At 36.4% G+C, this 24,446-nt stretch overlaps 1 protein-coding gene across 1 annotated transcript in view; it reads left to right on the top strand.

Moving 5' to 3' along the window:
* Nucleotides 1–24,446, top strand: part of CUBN (cubilin) — a 253,314-nt gene that overhangs the window by 190,651 nt on the left and 38,217 nt on the right. The window contains exons 55-58 of the mRNA XM_063099467.1: nucleotides 5,618–5,774; nucleotides 7,270–7,419; nucleotides 17,447–17,647; nucleotides 20,017–20,146. Coding sequence (XP_062955537.1) covers nucleotides 5,618–5,774; nucleotides 7,270–7,419; nucleotides 17,447–17,647; nucleotides 20,017–20,146 — 638 coding nt within the window. The remainder of the gene's footprint in view (nucleotides 1–5,617; nucleotides 5,775–7,269; nucleotides 7,420–17,446; nucleotides 17,648–20,016; nucleotides 20,147–24,446) is intronic.

The raw sequence follows: 24,446 nt of genomic DNA, 5'->3' as shown, positions 1-24,446 counted from the left end.
CTATGCTTTTTAGTGGAAAGAGTATTGGCCTCAAGGTTACATTAGCCTGAACTCCATTCATATCTCTTATATCACTTGCATGTTTTTCCATGAGCTAATTAAATATTTGAGCTTCAAATTATTCAACTTCAAAATGAGGAGAATGCTTCCTACTTTACTAGGGCTGTTTTGGGCAGTAGAACTAATACAATATAATAACATAAATAATACACAGTACTTGGAATATAAAGTCACCTAAGGAGTAGAAATGGCTTTTATTGTTGATGTTATTATTTCATATCATCTCTTGAATTTTGTTTTATATCTTATTGATTCATGTTTACTGTTTAAATGAAAATACCATTCTTATATAAAATGTGTGTAATAAAGCACATGTAATATACACCGTTCCTAGCTGCCTTTTCCAAATAAACTCCTCATGAAATGAATCCATATCAGATGTATGGATTTAAGCAAAGCCTTGCAAGTTCTCCAGTTGTAAAAATGGAACCTGAAGAAAGACAGGTTTATTTCTCCACTGGATTGAATGGGCATGAGTCCTTCTGATAATATCAGGCAAGCCCAACACCACTGGCAAGTGAAACCTGTTAGGAAAGTTGCCAAACACAAGTGGCCAGAAGAAGCACTCCTGTTCTCCTGCTGGACCTGAGACTCTTTTCTGCCAAGATATGCTGGGGAGGGGGGGGGACCAGAACCAGTAAAGGGACTCAGTGTGGGAAGCCCCTTTATTCCTGTGAGCCTGAGACTCTCTTCACCCATCCATAAATAGCAGGGCAGGCAGAACTGGAAAAAAGGGGCCCAGTCACAAAAAGTCTGAGAAGGCTCTTTGTCCCCATGGTGTTAAGATTCTCTTCCCCAACCCAGAAACATGGGAGAACATGGGCAGAGTGAGAAAAGAGGATGTAGTCACAGCAAATGGCTTTGTCCAGGAAGCCTCTTTGTCCCTACAAGTCAGAGATGTTCTTCCCTCAACCAGAGACATTGGGGCAGCCAGGGGGCATTAGCAGGGAAATCCTCCTATACCCCTGCCCTCCAGCTGAGAAACACACAGAGGCCCACCCAAGTGAAGCACCCTAGCCCACTTAGGTAGCACCACCATGAACTAACGGGAGCCCCAGAAGCACCACATAAACCAAGCAGACCAAAATTCCACCACAAAGACTCTGAAAATTGAAGAGCCATTGGAATCACAGCCCACAAAAGTATGCAGGACCGCATGCTAAACAAAAACAGGATGACTGCCTGCCTAAATAAAAGATTTAAATAGGACCCAGAGTATTCTAACATAATAGATAAAATGTCCAAGATATAATAAAAAAGAACCCATTATACCAAGAACCAAGAACATTGCAACTTGAGTGGGAAAAGACAATCAAGTGATGTTAACACAGAGTTGAATCAGATGTGGGAATTATGGGACCAGGATGTTAAAGTAGTTTTCATAAAAATGCTTCAGCAATCACTCACAAATTCTCTTGAAACAAATAAAAAAATATAAAATCTCAACAAAGAAATCATAGTTGTAATGAAGAACTGAATGGCAGTTATAGAACTGAAAAACATATTAGCAGATAGGCTCAATAGTAGAGTAGAGGTGACAGAAAATAGAATTAATGAACTTGAGAACGGAACAATAGAATTCATGCAATCTAAACAACAAAAAGAAAATAGACTGTAAGAAAAAAAAAAAAATAACCCACAAACAGAGCCTTACAGACCCATGGATTATAACAAAAGATCCAGCATTCATTTCACTGGAGTCCTAGAAAGGGAAGAGAGAACACAGCTGAAAGAGTAGTCACAGAAATAATGACTGTAAACTTTCCATTTGGCAAAAGATGCACACCTGTAGATTGAGGAAGCTGAGTAAATCCCAAATAGGATAAATCAAAAGAAATCCAAGCCAAGGAATATTATAATTGAACTTCTGAACACTAAAGGCAAACAAAAAAATCTTGAAAGCAGTCAAAGAGAATTGAGACATTACATATAGGGAAAGATCAATTTGAATAAAAGATTTTTCATCGAAACCATGGAGGCTGTATTAGTCCATTTCTGTTGCTTATAATAGAATACATGGAACTGGGTGATTTATAAGAAAATGAAATTTATTGCTTACAGTTTCTGAGGCTGGGAAGTCCAAAGTCCATCTGGTGGTGGCAACAATGACCCAGGGGTCTCACATTGCAAGATGGTGGAAGCAGAGAGCAGTGAGAGAGTAATCTCCTCTTTCACTCTCCTTTTAAAGCCCTACAAACCATGCCCATGCCCTCCATTTTTAATCCGTTCACTACGACATGGTCCTACAATCTAATCACTTATTCAAGGCCCCATCTTTCAATTACGATAATAGGATTTCCCACCCTCTTAACAGTCACAGCGGGGGCCAATTTTCTAATACATAAAACTTGGGGGACACAATTCAAGCTTCAGTGAGTTTTGGGGGGCCATAATTCAATCCACTACAGAGGTCATAAGAAAGTAACACAGTATTTTTCAAGTACTGAAATAAAAGAACTGTCAACCATAAATTTTATATCTGGAAAACTATTTTTCAGGAATGAAAGGGAAATAAAAAATCCTCATATAAGGGGAAATTAAAAGAAATTATCACAAGGAGACCTGCCATTAAAGATTGTCTAACGGAGGGATGGCTGGTTAGCTCAGTTGGTAAGAGCATGGTGCTGATAAAACCAAGGTTCAGGGTATGATCCCTATACTGGCCAGTCACCAAAAAAAAAAAAAAAAAAAGATTGTCTAATGGAAGTTCTTCAGACAAAAATATAATGATACAATAAGGAATCTTGGAATCTTGGAGCATCAGTAAGAAAAAGGAATGTGAAAAGAACAGAAATAAGTCCCAAATCAGAATGTCAGCTCCTTCCAAAGACTCTAGGGGACAATTCATTTCTTGCCTCTTCCAGCCTCTGGTGACTGCAGACATTGCTTGACTGTGGTAGCATCATTTCAATCTTCACCTTCATGGTCATGTTGTCTCTTCTCTTCTCTGTGTGTCTCTCCTCTGGGTCTCTTATAAGAACCCTGTTGCTGGAATAAAGGCCTGTACAGATAATTCAGGCTGATCTCATCCCAAGATCTTTAATTTAATCACATTTGCAAACACCCTTTTTCCAAATAAGGCAACATTAATAAGTTCTGGGAATTAGGATATGGGCGTATCTTTCAGGGGCCATCATTTAGCCATCCAAATGCAGAATTTCCATGGGTGGGGTGTTGCATGTTTTAGCTTTCATCTAAGAGTACTCTCATGCCTCTTAGATAAAAATCTTTGGGATTTTCCCTTCCTAGCTTGGTACATGGGTCCACTTCTCTAACTACTGAACACAAATTAGATTAGTGGAGAGTGCAGCAGTTTTCAAGTAAGCAAAAGCTATCAAAATTCAACCATATGAAATAGACAATCAAAACAGCCCTGTAACTAGTAAAGAAATTGAACCATAATTTAAAATCTACTGAAAAAGAAATATCCAGAAATGGTTTCACTGGAGAATTCTAAAATCATTTGAGGAAGAATTCATACCAATTGTACATAGAAGAGGAAAGGATACTTTTCAATTTATTTTATTTATTTTATGAGGAGAGAATTCTTCTGGGACCAAAACCAAACATAGTATTTTTTAAAAAGAAAAAGAAAATTCCAGACAAATATTTCTTATAAAATTTGATGCAAAGATTCTTAAAATTTTTTGGCAAACCAAATCCAACAATGTATGAAAAGAATTAGACACCATGAACAAGTGGAATTTCTTACAAATATTCAGGCTTGTTCAACAATGAAAAAATAATCAATGGATTTGATCACATTCACGAGTTAAAGAGAAAAAATTGTACAATTATATCATGTTGATACAGAAAAAGCATTTGACAAAATCAAGCACTGTTCATAATAAGAACTCTCAGAAAGTTAGTAATATATGAGAATTAACTTCATCTTGATTAAAAAAAAAAAAATTCTACAAAAAGCCTGCAGTTAATATACTCATTGGTGAAAGAATGAATGCTTTCCCTCTAAGACCAGTAAAAGGTAGGATTTTCATTTTTACCATTCTTATTCAGCATAGTATTGGAAGTTCTAGATACTGCAATGAGGGGAGAAAAAGAAAAGACATACTGATTGGAAAAGAAGAAATAAAGCTGCCACTATTGCAAATAACATAATTGTTTTCAAGGAAAATCTCAACAAATATACAAAATAGCTCCTGGGATTAATAACTGAATATGGCAAAGTTCCAAAATACAAGAACAAGACACAGGAATTGATCACATTTCTATAAGAATAAACATGAAAAAACAAATTAATAACATAATTCAATCATGTGTCACTTAACAACCGGGATACATTTTGAAAAATGCATCATTAGGTAATTCACTATGTGAACATCATATTCATAAAGCTGCATACCCAATGTTTGAGAATCAATTGAAATAATATGTCTTTACCAAGCTGAGAAATATTAAATCAGTGTTATGAATCAGTATTGTTTCATACTTCTTCTTAATGTCTACATAGGCTCGCCCCAGAGGCCACCTCTGCAGCCTCCCTCACACCTTAGTCAGTTTTCTCTGTTCTCTGAACTAGCCATATCCCTTCCAGCCATTGGGGTTTTCTCAGGGGAAGCTTATCTCCCCAAATCAGGCAAAGCCAGCTATTTTACACTTTCAATAGCTCCTTTACAGCTCCTTACTTCATAGTTGGAATTTTGCATTTAAATTTGTGATTCTGTGGTTAATGTCTCTGTCCTTCCCTAGGCCAATTATCAAGAATCTGTTTTTTTAAAAAAAAAATTGGTTTGATCTGGAATTTTAATACTCACAACTTATTCCCCAGCACCTAGTTTTTGCACGAGTGTATAAATTAATTCTTTCAAGGTGACCAGACCAATCAAGTGAGTTGCCAACCCAGTCTTTAGTGCATAGTACATAGTGACTGAATCTCATCCTTTCTTTAAAACGAACCTTAAATTTCAATACTACCAGGAAGTGTTGTATGATTTATTCCAATTCATGCTAATTACATGCATACTTGGAATTCACGTTCACTTTCTCCATGCTGCACAGTGTAGTAATTTTCATGTGCCTCTTGCTTGGTAAATGTTCCCAACAATTTGCCATCCTCCCTGGACAAATGATAAGCATCACAGGAGCCCATGTTTCGGTTCTGTCTCCTTCAGCAAGTTGAGCCAGCTCAGTTCAACTAGAAGTTAAGAGGACACTGGGTAGTGATTGATTTTCTAAAAATCACTGGCCAGATACACAAAAATTAACAAATCTCCTTAGAGAAGTCAAGAATGGGATACACTATCTAAAACGCAGCTTAGGGCTGGCCGGTTAGCTTGCTTGGTTTTAGCGCAGTGCTGGTTACACCAAGGTCAAGGGTTCAGATCCCTATACCAACCAGCTGCCAAAAAAAACCCCAAAAATAAATAAATGGAAAAGCAGCTTAAAAAACTGTTCTCAAAAGAAAATGTGCATGTGTTTTATTTACTATTTATGTTTAGTTTTCTATATACCTGAGTGCCATTGCTTTCAAGCATATGCATGTTAAGATATGACAGGGGAAAACCACAGCCTTAAGTCATGTTTATGCCCTTGCTAGGTGTGGGCAGGAACTGAGGAGGCTGACAGAGCCCTGTTAGCCATGGGCTGTGGGAACGTGGCTCCTGGCTCCATCATCACGCCCAGCAACGCCTTCACCGCCGTCTTCCAGTCTCAGGAGACGCCAGCTCAGGGCTTCTCTGCATCTTTTGTAAGCCGTAAGTAGCACTAAACTCCAAACCCAGAGGTCCTTGAAAGAGTATGGTTGCCCCAGGAAGGCTTGGGGAATAGTGGGAGAGCTACACCAGGGTTGGCTGGAATAGGGGTCTTAAGGGAAGGAGCAGGGTGGCCTGAAACATGGGCAGGCCACCTAATCCCAAGAGGACACCTTCCTTCGAAAACCAGTGAGAATGAAACTAAGTCCAATAGTAGGTCAATTGAGAAATGATATAAAGGGCATGAGTGCCACTAGCTGGCATCTAAAACTAAACCTACAATCCAGAGTGGGGCAGGTATTGGGTAATTAGTAGACACCAGTATGCCTGGCATAGGGCACCTGGACGACCTGCACCAAAGTCACTTGAGAAACATTCACCCCAGACCCATCCAAATGCAGAATTTCCATGGGTGGGGTGTTGCATGTTTTAGCTTTCACCCAAGAGGACTCTCATGCCCAGTAAACTTTGGGAACTGTGCCCTTTGGAATTTTCCCTTCCTAGCTTGGTACATGGGTCCACTTCTCTAACTACTGAACACAAATTAGATTAGTGGAGAATGAAGCAGTTTTCAGGTCTGAGAAGCCATGTCATGTGCCTGTTGGCTGAGTTAAATCAAGTAGCATCTAATTGCAGACCACTATTTAGGAAAAAGTCTGAGTAAAGGAATTGGAGGAAATAATGCATAAAACAGGTATTTCAGACATGAATAAAAGTATGAAAATAATGAAAATATAAAGGAAATAATGAAAATAATGAAATATGAATAATGAAAGAAATAATGGAAATAATGAAAGGAAACCCCAGATCCAATGCTGGTCTTCAGTTGGTCTGTTGTACGTTTATGTGTGTGTAATGTGTGTGTTTTAATATCAGTTTAAAAGGATGAAGATATTTTCAGACTTAATAGATCAGGGAGTGATGTGAATTAACCAGTCCGTGGTTATATGAAAACACATGTCATTTTAATGTTAAAAAGATATTTTGCCTTATTTCTGACACTGGGGATTCATGTATGAATTTGATAAGAGTTTGGATTAGTAAATTCAACTATTTTTTAAAAGTGACTATTGTTGTTCTAGCCAGATTACAATAGTAATAAAATAATATCATTTTCTAATAATAAAACATTTTAAAAACATTAAGTGTATAAAGTACTAATCAGGAGCAAGTCACTTTTCATCAGTTTTATTTATCTACATGAACCATATTCAATCTTTCCTAACATCCTTTTTAAAAATATCTTAATATTAAGGGATTTGCAGTGGATTTATGGTAAGAATTTCTATCTCTTAGCTCATAAAACTGCAGCATTTTCTAAAATTCTATAATGTTCTTATTTTGCATATATATTTATTTTTAAATCAGAGTTTCATTCTCTTTGTTATTTCTTCTCCCATTTGGAGTGTCTCAGAGAACTATATCTCTAGAGAATGAATAAAATAGATACTACTTGCAAGAACAAATGCTCTGATAATGCCTTTCTGTTCTCATGTAGGATGTGGAGGTAATTTCACTAGCCCTACAGGTTACATCATTTCTCCAAACTACCCAAAGCAATATGACAACAACATGGATTGCACCTATGTCATAGGGGCTGATCCCCTGTCCGTGGTCCTCTTGACTTCTGTGTCTTTTCATTTGGAAGGTGAGTTTATTCTTTTCTTTTAACTAATTAATTTATTTTTAATTGACAAATAAAAATTGTATATTTGTGGGGTACAATGTGATGTTTTGATACATGTGTACATTGTGGAATGGCTAAATCTATTAACACATCCGTTAACTCACATATTTATTTTTTGTGGTGAGAACATTTTTAAAATCTACTCTCAGAAGTTTTGGGTGTACAATACGTTGTGATTAACTCTGGTCACCATGTTATGCACTAAATATCTTGAAGTTACTCCTCCTGTCTCACTGAAATTTTGTGTTCTCTGACTAACTTCTCTCCATTTCCCTAGTCTCTGGCAACTACCATTCTGTTCTCTGCTTCTGTGAGTTCAACTTTTTTAGTTTCCACATACAAGTGAGATCATATGGAATTTGTCTTTCTGTGACTGGCTTATTTCCCTTAACATAATGTCCTTCAGGTTCAGCCATGTTGCAAATGACAGGTTTTCTTTCTTTTTAAAGGCTGAATAGCACTCCATGGTGTACATATACCACATTTTCTTTATTCATTCATTTGGTGATGGACACTTAGATTGATTTCATGCCTTGGCTATTGTGAATAATGCTGCAGTGAAATGGGAGTGCAGATATCTCTTCAACATACTCATTTAATTTCTTTTGAATGTGTACCCAGAAGGGGAATTGCTAGGTCATATGGTAGTTCTGTTTTTAATTTTTTTCAGGAAACTTCATATTGTTTTCTGTAATGGCTGTACTAATCTACATTCCCATCAATAAGGTACAAGAGTTCCGCTTTCTGCACATGTAGCGCACACACTATAACTTAACCAGCAAGAGAAACTGTCTCTCTAAGTCAAAATAGGTGGTGCTCAATAAATACTAAATGAAGTGAGTGAATTAATAAAATTTAATATCTGTGTCCTGCTTTAATTCAATACTACCATGGGACATCCTTTCATCTCCTTTCTCTTTATCATCTTCATCTTCCCAGTCGTGATTCCGCAGTGTTGGGATTCCCAGCTTCAAGTGCTCCTCTGTGTTCAGTCCTAGGGAGTGGGCTGTTGGCAAAGAGAACAGGGGAGCTGCTGGTTTGGACAAGCTCCGACTGATCATAGATATGACTTGATGTTTAATGGATACCAATACCATAGAAAAGAAGTCCCTTCAAGTAGATGGGTATTTTCAACCACTCATAATCTTACATATATTTTTTTTTTACAAATTAGCTTTCTGTTTCTAACCTATGGTTAATCTGTAAATTTTCAAGCTACCTCTGTATATTCAAAATTTCTTTCCCATTGGGCTAGCCTCCCTTGGCAGTGAAAAGTTACACTTAGCAAAATGTTCTACAGTGTTCAACATCTGGGAAATTTATGGTTTATAAAAATAAAAATGACATGTCAGTACTCATAAATTGATAAATTATACAAAGCCTTTCTCACTTAATCTTTTTTCTATGACCTCACCTCCTTTTCTTACTTCTCTGCAGTTATATTTTTCGACACATGTATTTGCTAGAAAATGCCAAGTATAAACTGATTTATATCACTGAAAAAATGAAATTTGAAGTGAAATATAATCTTTTCAGCATTTGCTAGCACAAAATCCCAATAATATAAAAAGATGTTGATGATATATAAAGTATTGGGGGCTGGTAAAGTAGTTTATATAAGATGATCCAATTTTCTTTTTAAAGTAACATACATGTGAATAAAATCTATAAGGCTATTAAGCAGTATTTTAAGAGTTGTTACCACCGTGAGAAAAATTTATAGGTGATACTTATTTTCTTCCTCCTACCTTTTGTATTATTTTTATAATCGGGGAAAATTATTTTAATAACGGGGGAATAAAACATGTGGCTTGGAATGTGCATTTGTGCTCATTAAATTAAATAAATGTGAGAACATTATATGCCAATGTCATTCCAAGTAAAAAAGGAGATGCTGGTAAATATATTATAATGCCACAAAAAGCACTCTGTACCAATGGGATATGTATTTTTACAAGGGACTCTGTACTGACCTCAAACAGTAGCTCCCTAAGCTTGGTTGACTGGGTGGGATAAAGGGGCAAGAATATTCTGGAATACTGAAGTGTGGTGGAGTAGGAGAGATCACAGCATTTCAGCATGGGTCCTAATGCCAGGTCAGCCACTTACTAGCTCATAACTTTGTACAAATTACTTCATCTTTCTTTCTGATAATCTCTTTGCTTTACACACGCACACGCATGCACGCACACAAGGGTACTTCAAAAAATTCATGGAAAATAGAATTAAAAGATAATATGAATCTTTCCATGAACTTTTTGGAGTACCCTCGTGTTAGTAGTTATAAAAGTCAGATAATGCCAGATGAAGTGATTGCCAGTTCCACTAACGGATTTGCTAATCTTCACCCAATTGAAGAGACTGATTTTTTTCTAAGATGATAGCCTTATGATAATATGTTATTACATTTCCAGTGTTACAAGTACTCAGCATTTTTAAACTGCTAAGTGAGTAATTTCTGGCTATAGACTAGTTAAATTATGGTGATTCCCCAAAAGAGCAACATTAATCAATTTTATTTTATAATTACAGTCTTATCGCTAATCATATCAGTACTGATGTTTATTGAATACCATCAGCAAGCTAGAAAGTTAGCTGCAGTAAAATTAACCATTCCCCAGCCTTTCTAAAGTGAACCTGAGGGATTCATGTGATAAAACTGAGACTTGCTCTCAGGGACGGTCAGAGTGTCAGAGCTTTATTGAAGAAGCACTGACCTTTCTAGCTGCTATAGACGATAGGAAGTGTTTCTGAGAGATTCAGTACAAATGACTTATGAATCTAGCCTTGCAGCAGAGTCACTGTTGACCTAGGTGGAGAAGAAGGTTCTAGAGCTGTTGGCTTGGTAGGCCATTAGCACAAATGGTGGAATTGGCAAGAAAAACCTGGGCTATCCCAGGCTACAGAATACTATGGGGGGGGAAACACACTTGTTCCTACGTTGTGTCTACTAAACACTGACAATTGGTTAGGGAAGGTTTTACTCTTCAGGAAAATATACTGATTATTCAACCACATACTGGTGCTTTCTCTGCTCTTAGATTACAAAGGCTCAGTGACCTACTTTCCACTTACCACAAAGTAAGTTTTTCTGAAAGAATGTTTTTTTACATTGACCTATGTTTCTCTTTCTCTTTATATTTACATTTCCGATATTAGATATTCTATGAACTACAAACTATCAATGTACCTATTTTGGAATCAGGTGTTATTATGTAAGTACCGATTTTCTTTTCCCAAACATGGAACAACTTAAAAGTATTTTTTGTGTGTGTGTTTGCTATTGATGTGGCCAAGTAGATGCTCTCTGAAAAAATGATAGACTCAGTTTTCCTACTTCATAGATAAAGCACTTAGCAGGTATGGTAACCTAAGGTAAGCCAGTGCCTTCTGTATCTTGATTTTTCTATCATTAAAATTGGATGATAACATTGGTTCACTTTGGTGATAATGAAGAGTTTGGAAATTCTTAATTAAAAAAATCCTACATCTACTCAAATTGTAATTGATAAGCATTGGACAGTAGAGTATACTTAGCACGTGGAATAGAGAGTTCCAAAAGAGCAAATACTTTTTGGCTCCTTTTCCTCTAGGGATGGTCTCAAAAGTCCCAAGAGGGATGGGGCTAGATTTCCAGCGCAGTCAGGTGGAAAGTCCTACCTAATATTTGCCTGACTTCTCTTTGATCAACTTAGAAGTCCTGGTTTTACAGGCTACAACCAATAAAAAGCTCAAAGGGAAAAAAAAAACGAAGAAAATTTAGCTTTAGATTGTTCTCTTTTGCCCTTTTCCCATCAAGAAGCACAATATTTGAGAGTTTGTCAATTCTTTTCCTTCACATTTTCTCCCAGTTAAGTTTAAAAAGAAATGGCATCACTCAATTACTTACCATGTCTTCTTTTTTGCTTTCTCAATTGTTTCTAAAGAATTCAGAATGTGGGCACATTTCTCAATATGCTGTTGTAGAAAAAAATTGGGCAATGGTTCTTTTGAAATATTTCCTATTGATATTTTATTCAAATTGGCAGAGCACTAGATTAGACAGTTGAGTTTCTATGAGATTCTTTGCTCTCTTTGTTTTAAGGCTTTGGCCTTCACAGTTGGTGGAGTTTAGTTCTAACACATGCTTTTTCCTCTGCTGTATCTTTCATCCATCCAGGAGACCAGTCTCCAAGATACTCAGAGGGAAGTTCATTAGACAGGCGACAGATCCAGTCATTGCCCCCTCGTTCACAAGCTTCTCCCTTGAACCTGTTTTTCTACTTTACTGAAAAGACTTCATCTTATCTACAGTATTAAAATATCCCAACTACAGGATTTTCCCTCATCGCTAGTCCTCTCTGGCATCTCTGCCTCTCTCTGTGACTGTGGAGAAAAACTGCAGTCTGAATCTAAATTCCACAAGTTTATATTATTTGCTGAATTACTCATCTTTAGTTTCCTTTCAACTCTCTCCAAGTTCTTGGAATCATGATGGAATTCAGAATTAGATGTTGCACTGTAATCAAGCCCAGAAAAATATAATAAAGATTAAATTTCAATACATTGCATAGAGCCTTAACCATTTTAAACAGTAAAACATGTTTTTAAGTTTTTCAAAAGGATGGAAAATAGTCATAAAAACAAATCATAGAGAATTTTTTTACAGCTTAGAGATTTCAGCAGTAAATATATATCAAATCACTTTTTAAATATAGAATTAAGAATGACTGTAGCTTCCTGTCCCTTGACATGGGCTGTAGTCCAAGGAGAAAGTATTGTTTAATTTCAGGGTGTTTCTCTTCCTGACAAATTCTCATATGCCTGATTGAATGACACCCCTTGGCCACAAACTCAACTTTGACATCCATCTTACTTTTTGAAGAACTTTTTTCAAATCTTGACTATGTTTCCCTCTCTCCCTGGAAGACAATACTCCCTACTTGAATTTAACTGTATTCTACTTGAGGATTTTGTATATATTTTGATTTTATATGCAATTGAATCGTCCTATAATTAAGGAAAAGTGTGTAATATAATTATTTTTTGATGCCTGTGGTCTTTGTCTCCACGTGTCTTCTCTCCAAAGAATCAGGCTCATATCTTCGACCTAATGTAGTGATGTGGTATGTAGAGCTTGAGAAAAAGACGTACATGTGTAATTACTTAATGCCTAATTACATACTTACATCTTATTTTACTGCATATTACCTTGTTCATGCTGATCCCTGATATGTCCTTAGGCTTTAGGTAACTTTATGAAGTTCTGATATTATGTAGATATTTGATTTCTTATGGACAAATGTGGAAGGACATCCTATCTTAAAGAAATGACTACTGAAAAGGAGATAAGAATGTTTTGATCCATGAAACAACTTGCCAAATATTATAACTTTCTCATTTTACTGAATCAGGCTTTGAGAATGGGCAAATTGTCTTGAATAATTTGTTTAGTTATTTGATATCCTATTGCCATCTACAAGAAAATTAAAATCTCCTCTCAACTTTCTCTGCATCTCCCCAACCAACTTTCTTACTGTTGAATATAGACCTTTCGTAAATAGTTAACGGGTTTTGATTACATCTCAGTATACCACTGCTATTTCATGAATGAACTCTCTGTAACTGAATTTGTTCCTTTAATTATTTGGAAACATAATCAAGTATAAGACACACTGTACCCTATCTTTGACATCCTTTCGATAATTTTCTAAGAAAACTACCACCGTGGTAGTCTAAATTATTAGGCCAACAATTAAAAATATAACTCTTTAATATTTAAAGCACACCTTCTTAGAGGCCATTTGACCAAATGTGGGACCAAGAATTTAATCAAGCATCAGCAGTATTTTCCTGCATTCTGTGATTTTAGTTTTACAACTTTATATATTTCTGATAACTAAAATATATTGCTATAACTAATGCATATTATTATTTTTATTCTCAAAATTCATATACTCTGAATTTTTAAAATTCCAATGGAGCTTTTGGTGTCTTGAAGACAAATTTGGAGATTATAATTAAGGTATATAATTTGGCAGTATTCAAGTCAAGAATCTGAGTTTAATCTATTTCCTCTTTGTCCTATTTTTCCAAAATCTTATCACTTCTAATTAAATGATAAGGTCATTGAAGTTAAGTGTTTCAACTTTTAACTTGTAGATTTATGCCCAATTAGAAGCATATTCTGGGATTTTCAAAATAAGGGAATTCTTTGAGGTTGAATTAATAAATATATCCTGCATTTATTTCTTGAGACTGGATAAAAACTTAGTTAAGGAGCCAAATGTGTTCCTAAAATTACTTAAGACTTACAATATCCATTTTCTCTAAGATAATACTCACACTCAAAAGGGGTGGAGGCTCTTTAATGTACAGAAATGTGAAAAGGGATGTATTTGTCAAGATTCTTTGACTTAAAAGTGGTAGGTTATCTTCCAGTTGACTTAGATATAAAGTAGAGTTTATAGAAAGGATACTGGGTTATCTCATCTCATCAAAAAAAGGTTTAAAAATAAGAAAGGGAGTAATGGACTTTTAGAACCAGGGAAACCAGGGACAAGAATCCAGCATGCTCTCTCTTCCCCCCCTTTTTGCTGCTTTCTGCAGCACAACTTCTTTTTTCTTATTGCCACCTGGCTTTCTTCATGTGTCAGGAAACACAGCTGCTGATGTTTTCCAAGGTTGACCTCTTTGGTTCCTACCACTGACTCTCTCTTACTCCATTACAGTTTCAACACATCTGATTGGCCTCCATTGAGTCTGATGTCATGCCTTGGAGTAATCAATCAATTTATCAACAGTGTTCAGGACAGTGGGGTTCTATAAACAATAGTAATCACGACTGTCATAATAATAAAAATAGCTACCATATTGATTAGCAAGTCTTGTGGTACAATTAACAGGAAACTTAATTCAACCTGCTTTAAACACAAAAGGACAATTTATTGGTTTTTACTTCTGAAAGGTCTTAAAGTTGTTCTCAAAGTGTGTCAGATATGCTTAATCCAGCGTGTTAATGATGTCTTCAAATATTCTACTGTCTCTATTCTTATTCTGCTGCTCCAGTGTGAGCCTCACCCTAAGGCTGGCTCTTCTCATGGCTGTAGGGTAGCTGCCCTCACAGAGGGCACAGTGGGGGAGGGGGAGGAGGTGCCCCTCATCCACATCCAGGAAGAAAGATGGTATATATCTGATGGTATGCTGGAGTTGGCTTGCACCATCTTGCAAGACAGTTTTGCTCGTCTGTTCCCAGTTCTGCATTTCATAACCTCGTGTTAGTAGCCCAAAATTGGCTATGGTAGGTATATTTACACCACGGAAATTGGCAAATGCCACAAACCAGGAATTATTTTTTACCCTCAGAGAGGTGGTGGTTATATTTACCAGCACATTACCACCTTTATTCAAAATTCCAGACAGGGGTCTTGAAATTCATCTTAATTGAATTGGCTTAGGTCACATGCCCACCCTTGAACCAAGGTCTATGGCCTGGGAAACTGAAATCATAAATGTGTATCATGATATCCCCAATTTATAAGTAGAGTATTCTAACAGCAAACAGTCTGATATCAGAGTCCACTACACCATAGTACGTAGTATGTACATATAAAATATTGTAATGCAGTTTGGGCCATTTCCAATGGGGAATTTGGAAATAGGTAAATTTGTGTGATGGGAGAAGGGGGCTGTTAGATACACGTTCAAGTTAGCATCTACATGAAATAAAAATGTTTTGTTGTTGTTTGCCGGTGAGACTGTGAAAAGTATTCCATATCATTAGTCATCAGAGCAATGCAAATTAAATATCATCATAAGATACTATTTCACACACACCGGAATGGCTAAAGTTAAAAAGACTGAGAATATCGAATGTTAGCAAGCATGCAAAGCAACTGGAAGTCTAATATATTCTTGGTGAGAATGTATACTGATGTAACCACTTTGAAAAACTGATTGGCAGTTTCTTATAAAATTAAATGTACACCTAATTTATAACACAGCAATTATACTCCTAGGTATTTATCCAAGAGAAATAAAAACATGGCAATACTAGTATCCAAAATGCATAAGAACTTTTTCAACTCAGCAATGGAAAGACAACCCAATTTAAAAATGGCAAAGTATCTGAATAGACATTTCTTCAAAGAAGATATGCAAATGGCCCATGAACACATGAAAGATGCTCAGCACCATCAGCCATCAGAGAAGTGCAAATCAGGATTACAGTGAGCTACCACTTCACACCCCCTAGGACAGCTGCAATAAAAAAGGCAGGCAGGCAAAAACAGACATTAGCAAGAATGTGGAGAAATTGGAATGCCGCTAGATTGTGGGTGGGATTATAAAATGGTACAGCCACCTTGGAAAACCGTAGGGCAGGGCCTCAAAACGTTAAACATAGAGTTACTGTATGAACCAGCAATTCCACTTCTAGTTATATATTTAAGAGAATTGAAAACATATGTCCACGCAAAAACTTGTACATTAATGTTTATAGCAGCATTATTGTAATAGCCAAAAACATTGATGAACGGATAAAAAATGTGGTGCCGCGATTCAATGAAATATTATTTAGCCATAAAAAGGAATGAAGTGCTGGCACATGCTACATGTAACATGGATGAACATCAAAAACATTATGTGAAATAAAAGAAGCCAGTCACAAAAGGTCACGTATTATATAACTCTGCTGATGTGCAATGTCCAGAATACACAAATCCACAGAAACAGAAAATAGATTAGTGGTTGTCTCAGGCTGGGAGAGCGGTAAACAAGGAGGACCAGACTGGGAGTGATTGCCAATGGGTAGGAGGTTTCTCTATGGGGTGATGAAAATTAGAATTGGGAAGAATGTTAAGTCACTAAAGTTCTGTGGGAGTGTGAATTGGTAATTCCTTTCCAAAGGGCAATTTGATAAACCTGAAAAAGAATCTTGCCTCACCAGTAACCCAAACTCAAAATTTATTCTACTGAAATAATTGGAAAAGACCTTTAATATTGATGTACCAGAATGTTTGTTTTGACAATATTTTTAGTCAGAAAAATGTGGAGAAGATAGAATTACTGAGCAGTAGGGGACTGATTGAATATAGGATGACACATGTATGTGTTGGAATTTGATATATGCATTAATACAGTTTTAGAAGACTATATAATCACATGAAAATGTATGATGCTAATAAAATGTACGGTGTTAATTTTATGTTAATAAAATGAGGTTACAAAAGATTGTGCTCTGTATGATCTCAATTAATGTTTTAACTTGTAAAAATGACTGAATAAATTATACTAATAAAAGTCTTTTGAATTTCTTGTTTATTCTGTTTAATATTTTTCTTTGGGGGAAGGAAGATTGGAGTATATAATTGTTTTATAATTTGAAAACAATGATATGTATTTTTACAATCACTAAACCCTTAAGCTAAGTTTGCTTGTGTAACTACTTAGAACGGTTGTTCAATAAACATTAAGGACTTTCTAATGATTTCTCCATGGTAGGAGTCTCTTATCTGTACCTACGCTCTGTCAGTGGCAGCACTATTGGCATTTGGGGCTGGGTAGTTTTTTGCAGTTTGAGAGCTGGGGCTTGGGGACTACATTGCAGCATATTTAGCAGCATTCCTGGCCTCCCACTCCCAAGTATGGTGCAAAAAATGTCTTCAGATATTGCCAAATGTCCCTTGGGATGCAAAATTGTCCCTAGTTTATAATCACTGAATTAAAAGAACTATTTCATAAAGGAAGAAAATTCTAGATTGTTTCAAAGTGGAATTTACCTATTGAGAATTTCTACCTATTTTTTCATGCCTGTTCTTCTTTTGAAATGATGGTAAAAATCTTTTCATCAGGAAACACAGTTAAATAATAACTTACCAAAATATCTCTTGACTCATTTTAATTTCACTATCATTTGCATGAATCGTCATAACATTTTTGTTCTAAAATTTGCAGCATCAATTGTTTGTTGTTTCTGATCATAATGCTGGTTGTTTTGTGCTTTGTACAGCTCACTCAGCCGTCACAGGAAGCTGTGCCAATGACGGGGTGCACATTATCAGGGGTACCGGCTTCTCTTCCACGCCTATTGCTACCATGTGTGGCGATGAGATCCTAGCGCCCGTCACCATCATGGGCCCCGTGTTGCTTAATTTCTACTCAAATGCACACATCACAGACTTTGGATTCAAGTTTTCCTATAGGATAATCTGTGAGTAGCCATAATAATAGAATTTGGAATTTTCCTTTTTTCTTGAGTAATTTACATAAGGAGTTTTCATTGTGATTCATACATCACCAACTTGAAGATTCAGAGACTTCAAGGGAAAAATTAGTCAACTAGGTGCATAGTACAAAAATACTTAGACATTTTTCCTTAAAAGGGGGGAAGGGAGACCTTTTTTGTGAACTTTGGCTAGGACTACTTTGAAAAATCAAAGGGAGAATTGAGATTTATTTTGAGAATTTAAAATGAACATTCCTGCTATCTTTAGCTGTTAATACTTTACATAAAGTTACTTTTTGGCCTGAATTATCCAGATGCCTGTTTTACTTCCCCAAGGCATTTTGCTAATATGAAAGATATTTTATAAATTTAAGGGCGATAACTTAAATATCTTAAATGACCTTCTGATAGGAAAGGATGTTTTAAACAATATGCAAAAAGCACAAGCCCTAAAGGAAAAGACTGATATATTCAACTGTGCTATAATTTACAACTTTTGTATATCTAAGGCAGAGTGAAGAGACAAGCTGCAGCACAGGCATAGGGGCCACTGTAGCTACCAAGAAAATTGTAAGATTGTTATTTCCTTATCTTAAATAGTCATTTGCCCTCCTGCAGTACTCCTAAAATTGCTCGGTTAGTTTGCTGACAATATTTTTCCCACAACATTCCAACTTCAGTGATACTGGCACACAAATCTTGTCAAATTTTGTTTTGTCTTTGCTTGACCAAACCCATTGCTAAAAAGTTAGTTTCTCCTCAAATAAATCATCTTTTCTATCCACAGAAAAGACTAAAAAATGTTTATTTACTCATGAAAAAGGCATTCATAATTTATTCACATTAGCTGCTATCTGAATCTTGACCTCCAATATTTGCAAAGTGTGGTTATGTATGGCTTTGTAGATCTGTTGACACCAACAGAATAGAACTGGGCAATTAACATTCCTTCCCCTGTTGTCTTGTTGAATAAAGAAAAGGATTGATTTGTTTTATTCTTTTGGTACAACTGCTGCTTTGGAGAGTTAAGCCCCTGCTTTAAATTCTTCTACTCTTTAATCCCTCATTTTCCTTAAACACAGTTTGCAAGGTTCAACATATCTAGCTGGAGAGTCTCACTTAAAGAGTATTGTTGACATTAAAACTTCAAATCCTGACAATGTACAAAGATGGGGGAGTTATTTAAGCATTGGTAAACTTTCAGAGAACACATAATTGCGTATAAAACGAAATAGAGTAGTTGTTGCCCAAATCTATCATTTAATTCACTACAGATGTACCGAGGAATCTGAACACATGAATAGTTATAGGCATATAGAGAAGAGCTTTCCCTGCGAAATGGGCTCAGCTGAGGCAAAACAATAAGTAAATAAATAACCTTAAATGGAAGCCATAATTTACTTCTCATTCTAAGAGATGTAAATGGAACAGTGTCATTGGTAGTATATTAACCATAGAAACACCACCAAAATATACTAACCCCATTATATAGTATAGGCATTTCTCATTGCCATGAGAGTAGGGCACTTGCCATCATTAGCACAATCCAATCCTCCTTATAGGTAAGCCCAAGCAAAAAATAATAATTTTATATTGTTTATAATAAGGCTTTATTATATTTTGATGGCTGTTGTTTATTGACTAATTGGTGTAACTGAGAGCACCGGGCTGTTAATTTCTGGAGTCAGTGTGGAGAATAGGACTAGCTTTTTCATGCTCATTGAGGATCGATAATACAAATTTGAACAAGTATAGTCCTTACCAGTCTCACAACTAAATACAAATACATAGGATTTAAGAGCTATGCATTTTAGCCCACAGAGGGAACTAAACTTGCAAGTTCCAAAAATGATTTCCAGTTCTTTGTCTTGTAATATTCTATCCCTGACAGAGGAGATACATTAGGTTTTCTAGATTGCAGCCTTTCTTAGATCTATATGCCCAGATAGTGCCTTGAATTCTGCATGCTTTTTCTAAACTTCCAGTTATGGCTGTCATCCTCTCTCAATCTGTCAGTTAAATATAGAGAAGGGACAGTTACCCCCCATATGTGAAATGTTCTTTCTCATTATTTTCACTCTGGCTATTAATTTGACTAAGACTCATTCCTTTCCAAGATGTGCCTTAAAATATTTTTCCCTGTTTCTCTTCCCTTACTGTCTCTTACTTTCCCTCCCAGTGGAAAAAACAGAATGATTTGTAAATGTGGTGAAGGGAGGTTTAAGTTACTGTAAGAAAAATAATTATTATCTTTCTTAGCTAAAAAATGTACAATAGTATAGGATATCTCAAAATTCTTTTTCCATGCTGTGAGTCACAACTGCTCTCTGCATATTCGCTTGTCTTCTCTGCAGCCTGTGGTGGCGTGTTCAACTTCTCCAGTGGGTTCATCAGGAGTCCTGCCTATTCATATACGGACTACCCAAATGATATGCACTGTCTGTATAACATCACCGTTAGGGACAACAGAGTGATCCAGCTCAAGTATGTAAGACTAATTTGCTTTCTTAAGAAACCCCTCCCAGCTTTATTTTTAGAAAAGATATTTCTTTACTGATGGAGAGCACTGATTCTCCTCAACAGTCTATAGGAAAATTTAGAGGAAGGAGAAGTGAGGTTCCTGTATGGTAGTAAAACCTGGGAAATGGGCCTCCTGCCCTCCCTCCCTCCCTGCAAGCCAATTGCAATTAAGGGGGGGAAACAGACACAATCCACAGTAAAAATTCTAATTAAAATTCTCCAACAATTGCAAAGGAACGTCATATAATGGGTTAAGTTGTAAGCCTCTCTTGAAATCAAAGGGGGTGGGAAGGGCAAGAGAAAGCAGTTATCATTTGTTGGGCATTTATTATACACAAGGAAATTTGATTAGCACTTTCCATACCTGTCCTGTTTTATTTTCAAAACACTCATTTGAGGTACATACGTATATATATACATACACACACATACAGTATTAGTCCATCTTCTGTTGATAATAACAGAATACATGAAACTGGGTAATTTATTTTAAAAAATAGAATTTATTTCTTATAGTTTTGGAGGCTGGGAAGTCCACAGTCCAGGGGGCACACCTGACAAGGGCCTTCTTCTTGGTGGTGACTCTGCAGTGATACAAAGTGTTACATGGCAAGAATGTCCTGAGCAACAGAGCTGACCTTCTCACTAGCTCCCCTTATAAAGCCATCAGAACCACACCCATGACAACCCATTAAGCCATCAACCCATTACTTCATGAATGGATCTATTCATTCAAAGGACACAGTCCTCTTGAAGGCTCTACCTTCTATCACCATATTGGGGGTTAAGTTCCAGTATGAACGTGGGGGAACTTTCAAACCACAGCATGCACACACACAAGGGTGCTTCAAAAAGCTCATGGAAAGATTTGTATCATCTTTTAAATCTATTTTTCCACAAAGTTTTTGAAGTACCCTTGTATTATTCTCATTTCACTGATGAGAAAACTGAGGCTCAAAGGGTCAAATGGCCGTCCCAAAGTAACACATATTTCAATGAAGTGTCAAAATCTGAACCCATGTCAGGTTTTTCTCCAAAGACCATGTCCTTAGTATTTCCCTGGGCTGTTTCTTGAAGGATAAATTTTCTAACTACTTAAGAAACTTTTTAAAATTTATGTATCAGAACACCTTTAAACTGGCACTGTAAGAGCTATCTTACATCATTAGTAAATTCTCCTGCTAATACTATGTCTTCTCAACAAGACTGATGAGAGAAATGAAGCCTCCTGTTCTTTAAGGTGGTAAAGTTCAAGACTGCTTTCATCTAAGATGGCTTATTTCTAAATCTCGTGTTTCAGTGATACACCGCATGTGGTAGAAAACTCTGAAAGTTGGTGGAATTCATGGCAATATAGGATTTTCCACATAGAAGCCTGATGGGCTGAGACCAAACTTACCCACCTCTCCAATATTTGTCTGTGATCACTTCCTGCCCTAAGATTACAAACTCTCTGCAATTTCCCTCCAAGGACCTCGTATATCAGTTGTATCTTTGGACTATAAAATAGGTCTCCTGAAGCCTGAATTGGTTCCATTATCAGATAGTAAGTAGTCTGTAGGCCGGACCTTGAAGAAAACTACAGATCCCACCTGGGACTGTTTGTAAGGAAACTGCCCCAGAGCCAAAATATTCTGTAGGTCTTAGGGACAAAAGAACAAAAACGGCCAAATGGTCAGGAGCAGGAGGCCTGCCTAAGAATGGAAGCATAAGGAGTAGATCTTGTCATTTGCTTCTGGGGCACAGTATTTGTTACTTACATGTGTAGGATTATTGCCTTAGTCCATTCAAGCTGCTATAACAAAATATTATAAACTGGTTGGCTTATAAGCAACAAGATTTCTCATAGTTCTGGAAGCTGGGAAGCCCCAGATCAGGACAGATTCAGTGTTGGGTGAGGGTCCACTTTCTGGCTTATAAAACATGCCTTCTTGTGTGTCCTCATGTGGTGGGAGGGGTGAGAGGTCTCTCTCGGGCCTCTTTTATAAGAGCTCTAATCCCATTCATGAGGCTCTACCCCTGTGACCTAATCACATCCCAAAGGCCCCACTTCCTAATATCATCACCCGGGGGGTTAGGATTTCAACATATGAATTTTGGGGGATACAAACATTCAGACCATAGTCGATATGCCATACATATATCTCAACTAATATTGATATATGTTTATATTATATGTAAAATATAAAATATACATATATTTTCCAGTTTTCAGCCTGGATTCTGGAGCTTACCGTAGTCAATTTATATGCACGTTTGGAAAATTATTGTGTACTTTCTAAGAGCCTGCATTCTATGAAACAGATAGTATTCTAGATGCTGTAGAAGATGCAGACGTTAGTAAAACATAAATCCTTCTAGGTTCTAGGCTCTCAAAATAGATGGGCCATATAGGTTTCCTGTCAGCAGGCAGCTCCAGATATCTTTTGGGCTCTCATGGGAAAATAATGCAAAATCAAAAAGCCAAAACAGGTTTGAGTCCTCTTGAAAAGTCACATTTTATCTTTCTTTGTGGATTCTTATTGTGGAAAATAAACATATTGTCTATAGTGAATAAAAATTAATGTAGTTTTGTTGGAAATTATCTAGCTATTGTTCTGCCCTTGTCATCTTTTACAAAAACACTAAATATTAAACTTGGTAAAAGAAAATCAAGAATTTTTCATCTTGATCTTTATCATCAGTTTGAAAACATTCAACTAACCAAAATCTTTTTTTTTTTTTTTAAAGATGACCGGTAAGGGGATCTCAACCCTTGGCTTGGTGTTGTCAGCACCATGCTCTCACAAGTGAGCCATGGGCCGGCCCTCAACCAAAATCTTTTAGAAAATAATTTATCAGATTCTTTTTCTTAAGACTCTTAAAAGGAAGTATTTAATTATTAGAAATTTCCAAAATTATTCCATATTATGTGTTATTTATTAAAACCTCAAACAAAAATAAAAGAGAAATCAGAAGAACCTACAAAAATGAGGATAGGATATCAAATAATTTAAACAAGTTTAAAAAATAAGCTATAATAAAATCCTGAAGTCAAACCATGTTGGTAGCCTCACTTGTTTGGAAACTTTTGGTAATAGTTACCTAAGACGATAAAGCATAAGGCCTAGGTTAAAGTACTAGGTAAGGTCATAAAGAAAAGTTAGGGTTGTATCTGTCAGGATAGGTGATAAGTGATAACAAATAACCCCAAGGCACAGCAGTTTAACTCATCGAGTTTCTTTCTCATTCCTATGAGTAAGTTCAGTGTCACCTGGCAGGCAAGCTCTGCTCATCATGGCCTCCCAGCAGCCAAGGCTGATGGAAGCTTCATTTCTGCATGTGCTACCATCATTATCACTGCAGTGGGAAGGCACTGTGGCAAAGCAAGTGGTAGTTTTTAAAACTTCTGCCATAAAGTAATACCTATCCTTTCTGCTTACATTTCCGTGGCCAAAGCAAATCCTACAGCCATGTCAGACCTGAAAGTATGCACATCAGGGCAATCCTACCAAGTGCTGGGAAGGCAGAGAGCTGGGACCGTGTTGGGAAGTTCCAGTGATGAACACAATGACCGTAGATGTGAATTTCTTATTGGAGCAATCAGCTGAGACTCAACAGAATTTAGTCCACTCTTCTATCACTAGTTTTGTATTTTTACATTTTTATTAGAAACAAGTTATTTCATATTCCTGCTTTTCAAAATCATCCTCATCATAATTACTTCTTTTTTTTTTTTTTTTTTTTTAGTATCTACTCTATGCCAGATATCGTAGTTTGGTTTTTATATATTGTTGCACTTAACTTCACTGTAAACTTTATTTTAAAGGAGGGAAAGAGAGACTCTGGGAATGAGAATGGAGCTATGATTCTAAAACCAATATTTCCTCCTCTCTAAAACATCACCATTCTTCCCATCAGTAAAGCATAGTACGATAGAACCACTTTATCTCACAAAATAACAAGGGAAGAGTAAATACCATATTTTTAATGAAACTGAAAACTAAAGTGTCCTTGGAATAATCAATAAGTATTATTTCAATTTGTCAAAACTTGATGTCAAGTGGACTTTAATGTCTTAGACTGTAAAATCCTTGAAGTGTACGACTGACTATACATATCCCATCTTTACAGCCTCAGCTCCTATCACAGTTTTTGGCATATTGTAGTTACTCCAAAAATTTTGGCTAAACCTTTGACCTGATTGGTAAAGTAGTGTCTATTTCTAATATTTTCTATCAAGTGCAACTTGGATGTTCTGCTGTTAGTTTTTGCCTTGTCTTTT

The sequence above is a fragment of the Cynocephalus volans genome, chromosome 6, assembly GCF_027409185.1.
Source record: "Cynocephalus volans isolate mCynVol1 chromosome 6, mCynVol1.pri, whole genome shotgun sequence".
NCBI lineage: Eukaryota > Metazoa > Chordata > Mammalia > Dermoptera > Cynocephalidae > Cynocephalus > Cynocephalus volans.
Note: the sequence above shows the minus strand (reverse complement) of the source record. Positions and strands in the feature narration are given on the sequence as shown.